Consider the following 16,977-nt stretch of genomic DNA (forward strand, 5'->3'; position numbering starts at 1 on the left):
AAAGAAAAAAACAAATAAGAAGTTAATGAAAGGACTCATAATTAGCAATTAAGGCCACATGATAAGCTTAGTTCTTTTCTTAATTGGAGCATTTCCCCAAGAATCTTATATAAAAAGCAAGTGTTAGCTGCAGTTATAAATTTCAGGTGTATATACCTGGACTAACACTGCTATACCTTATGCTCCTCTTTTGGGGACAGAAAGTTTTTATCTGAATAATAAGAATACACCCAGGGTTTCTGACTTTGGTTGGGTATGGCCAATAGACAAGTCAAACGACAGAAGAAAGTTAGTGCGTGGTATTTACTATTGGTTCCTACCCATTGGAATCATGTGGCGGGCCTGGCTGTATCTCTCAACCAAAATTCACCACTTTTATTATTGTGAAAACCACAGGATTCAGGTAATAGCTGCCTCCCTTTCTCATTTCAGGTGTCAATGGCTAAACCATTGTTAGCCACAGGATACTTGCATATCCCTTGTCTTTAGTAAGTGCCCTCTTCATATATACAGCTTTGAACACTATTTTTTAAAATATGTTTTTTAATTTATTTCAGTGAGAGGAAAGGAAAGGGGGAGAGAGATAGAAAAATTAACTCAGGATCGAGCCACAACTTGGACATGTGCCCTAGCGGGAATTGAACCATGACCTCCTGGTTCATGGTTCAATGCTCAATCACTGAACCATACTGGCCAGGCATCAACACTATTTTGAATGTGATATCTATTTTTTCCAGTTTTGATCTTCACCCAGATTCACACAAGCAACTTATAGTGCAGATGAGGAAACATGAGGCATCCACATGAAAAGAAAATGCTAAATGCCAATTGAGTGTAAACTCTAAGTCTTATGAGACTTGAAGGTGCAAAAAGATCATGTTATCTGAAATCCACACTTAGGGTTTCTAAGAAGCAAAGCAAGTTCCATCCGGGGTGCTATAGTATGTGCATAAGTGCTTCTCAGGAATTAGAATGGCCCAGATTTGAGTGCAATATCCATTTGAAACTTTATATTATCTACTCTCATTTATTTGGAGTGATCTATGACTAAAGTCGTTCCTCACAACAATGTTAAAAAAGCAGGAGAGTACAAATAGACATTTATTTGGCTTCCTTCAAGTACAAAAACAAAGTTAACTGAAATAAAGAGATGAGTAATAGCATATTTAATATGAATTTTTCTAAGAGTCCTCTTGGATAAGGAACACTTTTTTTAATCCCAACAAATAGGGACATTACTCATGGATTTAAATTTCCTGTGTTGATTATATTAGATTATTTGTAATCAAAGTGTTTTTAAAAATTGCATTCTTTTCCATTTCAACGTAGGCTGGGCTCTTCATTGTCTTTATTACACTGATTTAGAAAATCTCACTGCAGAACAGATGGAATTTTCAATACATGTTGCTTTATATCACAGACAATTAAAAACATAGCCTCCATACAAAGAAAACTAATATATAACCACTGAGTTCTGAAAGGTAAGTTGATTGTATCCATTTGTTGTTTATCAACTTAGACAGATAGGGTCTTCTGAGTATCCTATTGCTAGCTAATTCTGTGAGTCTGCAGTCGATTTTTTTCTTTTAATTTTCAGTATCTCAACTGTCGACTTTCTCAAAAGAATTATCTATATTCATAACTTTCTCACTTCCCATTTACACCTCCATCCACTGCAATCTTGCTTCTGGTCCACCCAATTGAATGATTATGTTCTTGTCAAGTTCTGGTAGCAAATCCAACAGTGACTTTGGTGTCCTTAGCTTGTTTGCCCCCAGACTCAGCAATATCCATTATCCTATCGTCTTCTGGCTTCCATAGTTGCATCTCTAATGTTTTTTGTTTATCTGTCACAGTTCAGTTTTACTGGAATTTAGTAAGTGCTCAATAAATATTTGTTGAATCAGTGAAGAAATAAATGTAATTTTCTGTGTCCAAGAGAAGGCAATAAAAATAGGAACTTTGTATTTTTCTCATCAAACAATAAAAATGTTACAATCACATTTTGTTGATAAAAATATTGTTTGTCCTATAATTTCTTTCTCTCAGTTGTTTATTCTTGTCATTCTTAAAGCGCAATGCAAAGATATTCCCCTATCCCATCAGACTTAATTATGTTTATACTTCTAGTCAGTATGCTGATGTGTAGTTCTATTTATACTTCTATTTACCATGCTCCAAGAAAATAGTTTACAGTTTTTCACTCCAATAATTTGGAAGTACCCAAAATCGGTACTACTCATTGTGTTGCTCTCAGATGATGCTTGACAGATAAACATGCTCAATAACTGTTGGACTGAATTTCAAAGATGAATTTCTTTAAAAATATGAGGATATTTTAATATGCTTAAATATAAATCTTTTTTTATAAATCATTAGTTCCATTATTCTATATGCTTAATCAATTGAAAGTGACAGTCATTTTTTATTCTATTTAATAGACTCAATGCTATGAAAGATCTCAAAGTTGTAAACTTGGCAACTGTGAATTTTACAGTTTTTTTTATAAAACATTCATCTGATACTTTATTTAGTTAAGTTACCATGTTAAATACACTAATTTATATGAATAACATTAGATGTGCTTTGTGTGAATTATATTTAAATTTTTTATTTTGAACATAACATCTTTTTCTTCTGAACTTCACTAACTCTTTAAAGTACATTATGTTTTATTTGTTTTTCTTCCCTTGGGAATTGAATAATGCTAGAAATAAAGAAAAGGGGCTTTAAAAGGACACTTTTCAAAACTTTTCAAGACTTGACTCTAGTGAGTACGGTTGCGAACAAGAGCCACACTTACAGATTGGCCTGGTCCTAAAAAGATTAAGCCATGCCCTTAAATTTGGCATAAAAAACATTTTATTATCTTTTATGTGATTCCTTATCTAATCTTTTTTTTCCTATAGCATTTACAGAAGGCAAATTTCAATTTAAAAAGTAAGTGAAACTGTTATATATTACTTCTTGAGTCTCCCACACCTACTAATTCAGGTCATAATTGAGTTCTGTAAAGTAATAAAAAGGAAACCTCCACACTAGATTATCACACACATCCTGTTGAATAATGCATTCCTAGTAGAAATCACTGATTTTTGGTGCTTATATTTAAGGGAAAAGAGAAGCTCTCAATTCTGGGTGCTCTTGGCACACCCGGCAAGCAAAGTGATAGTGGGAGATTAGGTATATGTGGGACTCTTGAAACATAGATTGGGATGACAGGCAAAATGTTGAGGGAAAATCAATGATATGAATACGAGGCCCTAAAATATATGCCTAAATCCCTCTACCAAACCTTAACATTAATTCCCTTGGTAGGGTCCCTTCTCTTGGAACTAAAGCAGAATTGACTTAAGTCCCTGAATAGTAGGGTTCAGAGTCTTTGGCTGAGAAAAAAGACCAGTGAAATCTGACAGCCTAAGTGCATAATGTATGTCATCCTTTATGAAACATTTAAAAGTGCTGAACTGTGACAGGTAGAGCGAACTAGGACTACGCACTGGCTTTGAAGATACATATGCAAGTTAAAGCTCTGCCTCTCATGAGCTCTGAGGCCATGTCCAAGTTGCCTATCCTGCCTGAATCTTGGTTTCTTCAGCAAGTGATTAGATATACTAGCATTGCAAGATTAAATCACATAGCCCATCTGGAGTTTCCTACTATGCCTACACCATAAGAGCCCAAAGGATTGAGTTTAAATTGAATGACAAAAAACTATCATTTTTCTATTTTCCCTTTGGAATGTCAGACCTACAATGTCATCACAAAAGCTTTTGTTATTTGTTTGTTCTGCCTATCCTTCAACACACTGTTCACTTTAGCCCAACTATATAGAATTTTTATGTTCTAATTAAGAAAAAAACTAATTTGTCAGATAATGGTCTGTAATTTACCTCCTTACAATTTTCTTTAAAATGCAATACTATAAACTATATGATTTTTTCCTTAAAGGACAGAGACGCAAGTCATCTTGATCATTGGTCAAGATAGTACAATTTACATTGAGTATACCCCCAGTTGACTTGATGTTAAGGATCACAATTTGTCACACAACGTAGCATGCCAGCGTGCCATGAAGCACCAGTGTTCCCACTAAACTGTTTCTCTCCTCACTGAAGTCCACTACTCCTTATGAATGCTGGCTCCCTATGTCTGTCACCACTATTTACTAGTGACCAAACCAGAAGCCAGAGAATCATTCTTGTCTTCCATCTGCCCCATCCATTTACCACAAAGATCTATCTACTTCACTACTTCATCAATTGTAGTCTTCCCTCCTTCTTCCTGCCCTAACCATAGTCCTATTGGTCATTATCTCTTGATACTAGAAAACACCTTATAGCTGCTCCTTAGTTCTTGCTGCCATTCAACCCCAGCTTCACACTAGAGTCAAATGGTTTATTTATATGAAACATCTAATCTTGACACTCTCTTACTTGAAAAACTCTATTAGTTTCCCTATTTTCCAGGCAAAATGTAATTAAAATTCCAGGTTATTTTTATTGTCACTATCTCTTGGTTCTTGCTGACTTCCTTTTTCTTAAATGTTATGCCACATTAATAATAAGCAGATTTTCATTCCTTAGGCCCTCACTATGCTATTTAACCCTATTGTGCTCTTGTAAGCTTTTAACCCTTGCTTTGGTTTTCCTTCCTAGTTTCTTCTTATGTGTTCTACTCACTGGTTCAGGCTCAACTCAGAGGTTTTCTCCTTTAGAAAATATTTGCAAATTCCTAGGATGGGCTAAGTCCCTCTCCTTTGTTCTTTCAAAGAATCCTGTGTTCACTGAGATTTGACTACTTACCACACTACATTGATCTGGTTTCTTGATCTGTCAAGGTTTCACACAGTCCAACAATATTTTAATATATATATATATTTTATTGATTTTTTTACAGAGAGGAAGTGAGAGGGATAGAGAGTTAGAAACATCAATGAGAGTGAAGCATCGACCAGCTGCCTCCTGCACACCCCCTAATGGGGATGTGCCCGCAACCAAGGTACATGCCCTTGACTGGAATTGAACCTGGGACCCCTCAGTCCCCAGGCCAACGCTCTATCCAGTGAGCAAAACCAGCTAGGGCAGTCTAACAATATTTTAAAGATAAAGGGCATATCTTATCTATCTCCTTTAGATAAGAGATGGTTAGCTCTGGCTTTCTAGTTTACCAGAAATACCCAGGTTTCATATTTGTTTTCCACCTGTTTTTTCAATTCACTGGGACATCCCAGGCTCTTCAAATAATTCATCTTTTTGAAATAAGAAAGCCAGAGTTAGCTTCTAACACTCTCAACCAAAGAACCTTACTTATCTATTTTGGTATTACAATTTTTAAAAATTTCATAGCATAATTATGGCTATTTTCACAGTAGCTACTACTGCTCCTGGGGATAAACTGTGGCCTCTCAAATCTTTGATTATTTGAAGCTGGCATATACACAAAAATATATTATAGATATAAATATGCATGTAAACATACACATACAAATATCAACTGAAGATTGTTTGACTGTGGTTGGTGGGCACACAGTGTAATATATAGATCTTATATGATAGAAATGTACACTTGAAGCTTATATGATCTTATTAACCAATGTCATCCCAATATATTTATTAGAAATAAATAAATATCAAGGGCTACAACATATCTTTCTTGATAAAATAGCTCCACTCAGGAAAACGTGTCTCTTAATGTGAGGTGCTGAGAGCAGTACTTTGTTTTGTTCCCTGATGTATCTCAGACCCAGGCAAGTACTTAGAACATAGCAGTTCTTTAAAACTGTGTGTTGAAGGAGAGAATGGATGAAGAAATAAATGAACTAAGTAATTTACTGTTTTTAAAACAGAATTAGAAATATTGACTCTGGGTAGAGATTACATTTGCCAATGTTGCTCCAGAAAATGTATTTTCTGGGTGATACTTAGCTTTATAATTTCTAAAAAAATGGGCTAACTTAGTTTAAATCTTGGCTTATTTTGCCAAATCAGTTGCAGAGTCTGAAATCTAAGTATTAAACTCAAGCTTTGATTCCCAAGAAAATTACTACTTATAACTAAGCTGACAATTGGTAAATAACCAAACTAGATAGAGGTTTTCATATCTGATTCTTTTTTATATTCTCAGTTATTATTAAACTATTAAATAGTTATTTCAAATAACTCTTTAGGTAAGTTTTATTTTCCTCCTTTTACAATGGCTTTTAAAATATGACAGAATTTTAAAAGTGGCTTTTTTGAGAGAGTCAAAAAAATTCAACATCTGATCCCTGTGTGCAAGAGAGGTGATCATTCACTTTCATTAGTTAAGCATTACCAAAAATAAAATATATGTATCTATTTGGCCTGAACAAATATATATATATATATATCAAATGTGGAATCATATAAGTAGATATAAATCAAAATATGAGCACATACGAAGAAATGAAAGCATGAAGGCAATTTTGAGAGGAAATGAGGAGAAGAAATAGTGCTGTAAGTATTGTTCTGGAATTGAACAGATTTTTCTTAGAGGTAGTGTATTCAAATATATCATTTGTGTTCTTGTGAAACTAAATCTATTCAACTCACCTTCATACAACCAGTCAGCAATCCCATTAAAAATAATTCCTTCTTTTCCAGAAGATGTCAGTCGCAATGAACTGCTCTTTATATCAGGTTGATAGTAGATATTATTCTCAAAGATATAAATCTGGATCGGGAAACATGTAAAACAAACAAACCCAGCATATTAGGAAACCTTTTTTAAAGCTTTTGTATTATAGAACAATAGCTGAAGAGCTAAGGGTTTTATTTGTCAGTTTTCAATTTGTCTTTATTTAATGCATATTTTTGTATTGCTTTTAATTATTAATAGTTATTTATTTCCCTATCATATCAATATGAAACTATCATCTAGAAATAACATGATCCTCACTATTTAAAGTTTAAACTCATATTTTCAACCACAACTTTTCATCTACTTAATAATCTCTTTCTCTTACTTTAAAATTGGTTTGGATTTGAGATAATATTTTGCATCCTCAAGAGACTGAAAACTATATCAGACACTATTTTAGTAACAGCCAACTGACTGTTTGAAAGGCTTCAAGTTGGCGTCTTTCATTTTACTTTTTGTGGTCAGTGAAATAATATTTACAGAATCTCTCTGATTTCTATCTAGCTCCATATACAGATCTGCTGATAAAAGGAAAAGGAGATAGAATTTCTTATAATTGTTAAGTCAACACACTTCACTATGCCCCACTCTCTTCTGGCAATTCTTTCCCAAATAACATAGCAGTAATAATAACCTTGTGCCTGAGATTTTAGGAAAGATTTTTTAAATTTAAACACATCGGAGAGTCTTCCAAAATAATAACAACAATAACAGCCCCAATAATGTCAACTACAAATAATATCAACAAAATAATAGCAACATCAGGGTAAAATTATTTATAGCCACTTTAAAATATTTTTAGTGGTAAGCATTTCAACTGCTGGCCGATGTGATAATATAACCTTCATAGAACCATGTTTCATTCACATATTGAAGGGAATAGAATACTGTCCACCATGAGCCAAATTGCTATTTTGATTGAACATTCTACTAAGAATGTGAAAGTTGGCCTAGTGCCCACGTGTTCCAGCATGCTATAGGATCATTACACAAGAGCAAATACAGCAAACATCATAGCTTCTGAAATAATTATCTGATTATGAGGCCCTAGATTTATAATCTTGGTGTGCACAGTGATGAAAGCAATGTTAATATCCAGAATATTTTGTTGATATTCTGTTTTGATTTTGAGGATTTGGCAAGCATTTAACAGTTAGAGTATTTAATTAATCATTCCACCACTACCTGACATTTATATTACAGGTGAGAATGTTAATAGAATAAAAAGAATTTGGCAAGGGAGAAGAAAGAAATATACAACAGGGTATTTAAAAGTATGGGCTTTATAATAGGGCAGCCTAAATTTAAAATCTCAGTGACTTGGATACTTTTCTATAGCTTTCTAAAATTTTAGTCTTCTCCTTTAATAAATATTTATGTCTAATTTCTAGATATCTGTTGTAGGAATAAATGAGATGATGAATATAGAACATATAGCACATGTGTCTATTACTAGAAGCAAGGCTGACCACACTCAGGATAATTTGGTTTAAAATCCTAAGCTTTATGAAGATTCCAAACTCTAAATCAAAACAAAATCTCTACAGCTTCAGGCAAGGTATAAATTATCCCAAACTATTGACCAGTGCTACACCTGGTGCTGATGTGAAAATTTATTAGGAGTAGTAGTGGAACAGTACCAGCAGGAAAAGAAGGAAGAGGAGAGTTATTAGCAAATCATATTTGCTGCTTTTGCTTCATTTAGGAAGTTTTCAAGTGGTAATAGAATATAGAAATAAGCTTATTATTGAAAGCATATGTGTCACACTTTGGCAAAAGTTTAAGACCTATATCTCAGGTGTCATAAAACTGGATGGAAGTTAATTTTAATGACGTTCACAGTCCCTCATGACAGAAAAAATATTAACTTTATTCCAGCCATCTAAAGCTTAAGTTCCACATCTTTTGTAAAACTTACAAACAATATATGAAATAGTCACACAAAGTCCTCCTGACTTAGAGGGAATCTCCTCTTTGGATCTGAACCTTCTGACTAGGGTTTGTGAGTAATGACAATTCAGATCATCCACACCCACGCTGCTTAAGCAAAGTGGCTATTATTATTAGGAGTAGGAGTGACTTAACTCAAAGTAAAATTGTTCCAAATCCTCTGCTTTCTGAAGGTAAAAAAAAACACAAACAAAACACCTCTAAGTCAAATATTAATAAAACCACCATGATTTCATCAGATGTATAAATTATCCAAAACCATTGACCAGTAATTACATTTATAGTTGAAGAACAGAGTGGATGATATTCAGGATCCATAAGAAACTGACATCTGCTTCAATGCAAAAGATCCAGCAATATGGAATCAGAATATTAATGTCATTCACTCAAAGCTGCAATACCAGAGATTGTCCAAAAGATCATTTTTCTGTGGACAAAAATTACTCGCTGCCTTCATGAAAATGTACATTCACAATTTCCCAACCCCTTTCAATCGTCAAGGTATTTCCAAGAATTATATAGTTTTAAATAACAATCACAAACTCTAAGCACTACCTTAGCAATAAAAGAGCTGCAACTATTTTCAAGTCCGAGGTGAACACACTGATGAGTTTAAACTGGTACTAAATGGCAATCATCAAGGGCTGCAGCTAGTTTTCAATCATATTGAAAACATGACAAACACTAGTGTCATTTATCCTAATGTTGCTGATTAAGCTGTCATAATATTTTGATGTCATTAATCAATTCTTTCAGTGAGCCACCTGAACAGTATAACAAATAGAAACGGGTAGCTGTGTGACCACTTAACTCTTCAATCTATAGAGCAACCGAACTACCCAGTTTTTTAACATTAATTACTTTAATAAACTTACAAAATAATTCCAAATTGGTATAGTCACCATTAGGGGAACGGGAAGACAGCAGAAATACTATGTTCTGAATCATGACAAGTTGAGAAATATGTAATAAGAGTTTCAAGAAATCATTCTAATAAATGTGTTAGTCAATATTGCTAATTACCAAGTGATCAGACATACAGTTATTGCTGGGTAGAATTTTTTTCAAAGCTGGTTTTTAATTTTCTGTCTTTTCTGCCCCCTGCCACAACCACCAGCAATGCTTCAATGGTGGAAAATAGGCGTGAATCAAATTCTTTCCCTACTCCTAGCCAATTGGTAATGGGCTATAGCTAGAAATGAACCATTGGTGTTAAAGGTCATTAAGAGTTTGAGATTGAGTGACCACAGTGTAAACTAGCCTACTGTGACAGATTCAAAAGGAGATAATACCTGATACAAACACAGCAGACTCTCCCAAACTTTTCGCCAGCTTAAAAGAAAACAAAAAACCAGCCAAATAAAACAAAAATATAACCGAATATTGAATCTCTTTTAACGGAAATATTACTGAAAAGCTATTCTACCCTTACTGATTTAAGTGATTTATCATGATAATTTTACATTAGAAAACTGAATTATTAAAAAATCCCCAAGCATTGTAATGATGTAAGAGAATCTGTAAAGTTACAGTGGAGTTCAGATAGTCTTTGGGTTGCCTTCTACTGTGACTTGTTTTCTGGGGAAAAAATTATAATGACTTTCCCAGATAATTCATTCTGGCAGGGATTATGATGAAAGGCATGCTTTCCTATGTTGATGGTGATAAGGATTAGCTAGTTAGCTTAATTAGGCAGACAAGAAGGGGGGGGCGTCCAGGAGGATGGAGGGGGGGGGCATCCAGGATGGAGGCATTTCTGGCCTGAGCAATTAAAATAACAGCCACTGTGAACAGTATAGAGTTTCCTCAAAAAACTAAAAATGGGACTCCCATTTGACCCAGTGTCCCACTTCTAGGAATATATCCCAAGATATATCCCGGGTGCCAGAGGGAAGCAGGTGCCGGCAGCCGGGGGAAGGAAAGCCTACTCTTGCATGAATTTCGTGCATCGGGCCTCTAGTAGTGTAGTATAGTATAGTATAGTATAGTATAGTATAGTATAGTATAGTATAGTATAGTATACATCATTTCCTATGTAAGCTCTAATGAGTCTGCCTTTTAACTTCTTCTCATATTTAAACACTTATTTTTCACAATTTCTTTAGTTCAGGTCTTCTGTTTACTTTGCAATACTATACTATACTATACTATACTATACTATACTATACTATACTATACTATATAGATACTAGACAGTATAGTATCTAGTCTGCTATATTAGTAGTTTTCAATGTGATTAGTCAAAATGCTTCTTAACTGTGCCCTTCCCTTTGCTCAGAGCATTTCGTGGCTACCTATCCCCTAAAAACATATGATACAAACTCCTTAATCTGGCATTTAAGATTATCTATGGTATATTAGCCCCAACCTATGTCCTACTATTTTCATTATATTCCTATTTTGTAGCATCCCAATTAGAGAAGTCCTCACCATCTGAACACAAACCACAATTCACATTTTACATATTCTTGTCTTACGCTTTTCACTTCATGAGTAGTTTATATAATTTTACACCTTAAACATGTACTGTATCTCAATACATGTTTAAGAAGGCAAAGGAAACGAAAAGTATACCTTTTTTAGTGAACATTACCAATTGTCTGGCATTTTTCAAAATACTTTCAAAACATTATCTCATTTATTCCTTATTTCAATTTTATCACCCTAATGACTATCAGTATATTATTAAAAGCCATAGTGTATCATCCAACTTTACAAAAATTATGTTTCCTTAATTTAACAGTATGCAATCAATTCTAAGTGTCCATTTATATAATGCAAAGTAAAGCTATGAACACAAGTTTGATTACCTCTGACATTTTGACTTTGAATAAATCTCTGTGGGTTATTGAGCACTGCTTTCATTTACCTGCAGGATCATCACTAAGATATAGAACAACTCATTCAAATCATTCATGTCACCTTTGCACCAGCACCTGACATTCTGGAGATAGAATCACTATCAGAGAACTCTCATCCTTTGACATTTGCAATTATTCATATCAGGAAGCCCTTTCAAAGAGTTCTTAATACCTTTACAGAACATTATGCATTTTCAAAGAAGTGAAATATAACCCTTTGTCTTAAATTCATAATTATGTAAGTCACTTTTCAGTTCCAAAGCCCTATTATCCATACTTTAATTTCTGGAGAAAAATGGATACCAGATAAAAGTTAGCAAAGAGATAACTGAAAACCAACTCCAATCAATGAAGTGTAACAGCAGACTCTTTTGGCTACATCAATCCATAAATCTCCTTTAGAATAAGAGAAGATCTTATGATAAATAGGTCATCTTGATAATTAAAAATAATAGTACAAATATTTATGGGCCTCAAGTATTAAACTGGGATACATAGAATCATCACATTTTCATATCATTAAAATATATGTATGTACATATGTATATGTTTAAAATGAATCCCTTTCCTTCTTCACTCCACTTTCTTTTCTTTCATTTTTCCTTTATTACCCCATTTTCTTGCCTTATTTCTTTTCTTATAGTCCTCCATCATAAAGTGAATATGTAACTGTCATCCTTCATATGCTCAGCACTGTGATAAGCCTGGGGTATATAAAGTCAAAACCTTACAATCGAATGAGATTTCTAATGCAGACACATACAAATCACTGTCAATGTGCAGGTAAAGAACAATAAAATCAATATATGAGAACATTAATTTAGGGTAAAATGTTACCACATAATATGTGTCATGGCAGTAGAACTTGAGACGAAAAATAAAAATAAAAGCAAAAATGTAGAAAAACGGGATTTCCCTCAGAAAGACATGGAACCTAACCCTGGCAGTGCTCTTTTCACAATTGGGCAATGAGCTTACTTAACCTCTCTGATACTTATTGAAGAATAAGCATGGTATTAACACTCCCATGGTGGCCTACAGGACTAAAGAAACCAAAATCCAGGTTATGAATATCATCTATGTACCTGTACATATATGCTCAATCCTATATAATAAAGAACTAATATGCTAATTAGACCAAACAGCAGAACGACCGTCCTGTGTCCACCAATGCCTGCTGGTATTCCAGTTCTGGAGTTTCAACCTTCTCATTCATTCTGAAAACTTCCAGAAATCTTTTTAATAAATTCATTTCCTCCTTAAATAAACCTAAGCCAATTTTCTGGCTTAGTTCCAGGAATCTTACTTGCTAGGTAGCATGCAACAGTTTAACCTTCAAACCCTCATAGGTAAGAAAGTCCTTCACTGTTATTTATGTTGGGAGCAAACTCGGTTAACCTCTCTTTTTTTCCAGCCAGCTGTCCTCCCTCTCATCCATCCAAGGATTAGCATAAAGCATGGTGTGTATGCACTTTAGTTTCTGATATTAAAACAATTTGTTTTTATATCTGTATTGTAACTCGTTTTATTTTAATTGGGAAAAATTTTAAAGAGATTTCATAAAAGAGAGTTGGGGAGACTGGAAGAAATGATCATAGGCTTATCAAAGAGTCTGTGCCTAATGCTTTCTAGTTTATAGGCATGCTGATAGGAAAACAAATTGGAAAATGCAGAAGGTGGAACCAGCCTTGGCTGTCCTCCATACACATTTTCTCCACAGCTCTCGACTCTCAATTCCACTTCATGCAATTTCAAGGCATCCTTGGCCACAAATGAAGAACTATAGGTATTTTTTGTTTGTTTCTTTTTTGTCTGTAATGCAGAAACATCCAAACACATTTTACTACATCTTCCCAAAATACTGGATATTATTAAAATAACCATAGAAATGTGGACTTAGTAATGAAATGTCTGTGTCAAGAATTCATTTATTTATTCTAGTTAATGTTCTCCTGAACTACATTTAATTAAAGCAATGATGAACTGAGAATAATAATCATTTAAGTATAAGCATAACTTGGAATCTCGAATACAAAATACTTGAAATATATCCCTGTTATCCTCCCACCCCCACTCCTGTGAAATTCTTCAGAAGTGGCTATCCTTTGTGCTTCAGTAATCTGTCTGCTACAAATGCAATATAATTAAACCTTACTTGTGAGTGTGGGTAGCTGTAACACCAACTGCTTTAATAACCGTTATCCTCAGGTGAGCATTAGCAACAACGACAACAAAAAGAATAATTTCTGATTCTTACAATTTCATGTTTGGTGTTGGCCATAGATTATTCACTGCTCCCCCCAACCCCACCCCCTTCATTCTCCTCACTTGTATTATGTCTAATAAAATGGCAAATCTAAGTCTTTCTGTCAGTGCTTTGACTCTAATATTGCCCAATTAAAGAATTATTCTATTATCCATCATTCCATAAAGAATAAGCATGGTGCGTATGCAATTTAGTCTCTCATGTTAAAACAATTTGTTTTTAAATTTGTATTGTAACTCCTTTTATTTTAAGTGGGGAAAACTTTTAAAGAGATTGCATAAGAGAGGGTTGAGGGAAACTGGAAGAAATTACCACATGCTTATCAAAGAGTCTGTGCCTAACTGAAAAATGCTGAAGGTGGAACCAGCTTCAACATGGTGGCAGAGCAGATGGAAGGTGAACTCACCTCCTGCCAGGACCAAACTGGAGTTACAACTAAGTTAAAGAACAATCAGCCTGAATAACCAATTGAAGACTGACTGAAGGGGAGTCTTACAACCAATGATTTACAGAAGAAGCCATATTGAGACTGGTAGGTAAGGCAGAGACACAAAAAAGGCCGGTCCCGCTCCCATGGGCAGTGGCTGAGGTTCAGGAGGGATGTTGCAGCTGCAGGGGTTTCCCCTGAGAAGAATGTGGTCTGAACCCCAAGCTGAGATGCCCAGCCTAAAGCACAGGACCCAGGAAGAGGTGTCCACGTAACATCTGGCTGTGATTAACAGCGGGGTTTCTGTCTGCCAGGGAGACATGGAATCTACTGGAGACACATGCACCTTCTTAAAGGGCTAATGCACAAAATTTTGTTTGCAGCCATACATCGTGGGCTCTGGTGGAGGGAGGGAAGGGTGGAATAGAGTCACCTGAAGATATTCTGGTGTTTCTGGCTTGGGGGGAGGGGGGGGGAGCAGGAGGAGGACACTACCAGAATCCCTGTGCTGAGTCATTCTCCGATAAGGCAGACAACATCTTTGTACAGTGGAACATTCCACTCTGTGTGGCATCAGCCTTGGAGAAAGCAATAGACCCACCCTCTGGACTCCTTTTTGCCCAACTCTGCATAGCTTAGTCCCTGCTTGAAAAGTTAGCAGCCTGGGTGAGTGTATAGAGATCTAGACAGACTCAGAGGGTATCAGTGATTGAGTTGTCTGGCCTTGGGATGGAGGCCATGCCCATATTTCCCCGTGAAACTGATTGGTGCTTCCCCGTCATGAGATACCAGATAGCAGATAGAATCACCCGCCTGCTCCCAGCAGACCCTCCTTCCGAGCTCCAGTAGCCCCACTTGCCTGACCCCTAGGGGCTCCTCCCTACTCAGATAAGTGCAAAATATGGGGCAGATTGATTCTTGTGGCTCTGGGTTGGGAACTACACCATCACCTTCCCTGAAGCCTGAACAGCCCCTCCATTTCACAAGAGATCCACTAGCCCCATTATCCTAACTCTGCCAGGGGCTCTTCCAGTGACTGAGCCTCACAGGCAGAAGCAGGCAGAGGTGATCTTGTCAGAGAGCCTGGGGACTGCTGCTGAACTGCCCCCTATACCAGTGAGGGCAAAAGCTGGCCATGGTCTGCCTCTTGGTCCTTCCTGCACGCATCCAAGTTAAGTTGAGACAGCCACAAACTGTGGATTACTTGGAGCTCCAACAGGTTGGCAAGGGCCAGAAACAAACAGCATTTGACATTGACCTGCACCAGAGTCCCTGCGAAGAGGTCTAGAACCAATGCATCTAGATAGCATCTTCAGGCAAGGTCAAAGCAATATCCAATATGATTCACAAACAGCATATCCAAAAAGAGATCTCAAGGCACTAAACCCTGATGAGGCAAATTCCACTTCATGTGGTCAGCACCTGCACAGCAGCTTGCATGCTGTGGTTGGAGATGCCTCACAGTCAGCCAGCCTGAGGGTCATTGCCACACAAGAATGGACGAATAGCAATCAATAATAAATTACAGTGAAAGGGCCCATATAACCCACACAAGGAACATGCTTAGTGCACCTGGCTCAGGTGATCAAGGAGCCTGCGAAACTGGGTCCCATAGAACACTACTATGTAAAGCCACGCCATGAAGACTGGGAGTCATAGCAGATCTATCTAATACATAGAGATAGACACAAGGGGTATGCAAAATAGAAAGATAAAGAAATAGGCTGAAAATGAATGAACAGAATACTCCAGAAAAAGACCTAAATAAAATGGAGGCAAGAAATTTATCATATATAGAGTTCAAAGTAATGGTTATAAGGATGCTCAAGGAAATTAGAACTACAACAGCATGAAAAAGAAAATAGAATCTATAAAAAATGGCCTGTCAGAAAGAAAGAATACCATATCTAACATCAATAATACACTGAAGGAATGAAAAGATAATAGGATGAAGCAGAGGGTCAAATAAGCAATTGGAAAGACAGGTTATAAAAAAATAAACACACCCAATCAGAGAAGCACACAAAAAAAAAGATTTAAAAAGAATGAGGATAATTTAAGGGACCTTTGGGACAGCATGAAGCACAACAAAATCCATATCATTAAGGTAACAGAGGAGAAGAGAGAGAGCAAAGGACTGAGAACTTATTTGAAGAAAATGATGGGAAAGTTCCTTAAATTGTGAAGGAAAAAGACACACAAGTCCAGGAAGTGCAGAGTCCCAAACAAGATGAACCCATTGAGGCCCATACCAACACAATATATTTAAAATAGCAAAGGTTAAAGACAAAAAGGTAATCTTAAAAGCAGCAAGAGAAAAGCTATTAGTTACCTATAAGGAAGTTGCCATAATATTGACCACTTATTTCATGACAGAAACATTTTAGGTCGTAAGAGGTTGAAATAAAATATTCAAAGTGATAAAAAACAAGGACCTAAAACCAAGACTGCTTTACCTGGCAAAGCTGTCATACAAAATGAAAGGTGAAATAAAGAGCTTCTGCAAAAAGAAAAAGGTAAAGGAGTTTTCTAACACCAAACTAGTGCTAGAAAAATTTCAAAGGGCCTACTTGAAGGAAGAAGAAGAAGAAGAAGAAGAAGAAGAAGAAGAAGAAGAAGAAGAAGAAGAAGAAGGAGGAGGAGGAGGAGGAGGAGGAGGAGGAGGAGGAGGAGGAGGAGGAGGAGGACCATAATTAGATGTAGAACGAGAAGCAGAAGGCGAAGGAGAAGGACAAGGAGAAGGAGAAGGAGGAGGAGAAGGAGACGGAGCAGGAGAAGCAGAAGGAGACTGAGAACGGAGAAGGAGAGGAGCA

At 36.0% G+C, this 16,977-nt stretch overlaps 1 protein-coding gene across 2 annotated transcripts in view; it reads right to left on the reverse strand.

The window, feature by feature from the left end:
* DPP10 (dipeptidyl peptidase like 10) overlaps positions 1–16,977 on the reverse strand; it is a 478,664-nt gene that overhangs the window by 99,537 nt on the left and 362,150 nt on the right. For both annotated transcript variants that reach the window (XM_006101524.1, XM_023765017.1), the window contains one exon: positions 6,573–6,693. In XM_006101524.1, coding sequence (XP_006101586.1) covers positions 6,573–6,693 — 121 coding nt within the window. The remainder of the gene's footprint in view (positions 1–6,572; positions 6,694–16,977) is intronic.

The sequence above is a fragment of the Myotis lucifugus genome, unplaced genomic scaffold (assembly GCF_000147115.1).
Source record: "Myotis lucifugus unplaced genomic scaffold, Myoluc2.0 scaffold_370, whole genome shotgun sequence".
Classification (NCBI taxonomy): Eukaryota; Metazoa; Chordata; class Mammalia; order Chiroptera; family Vespertilionidae; genus Myotis; species Myotis lucifugus.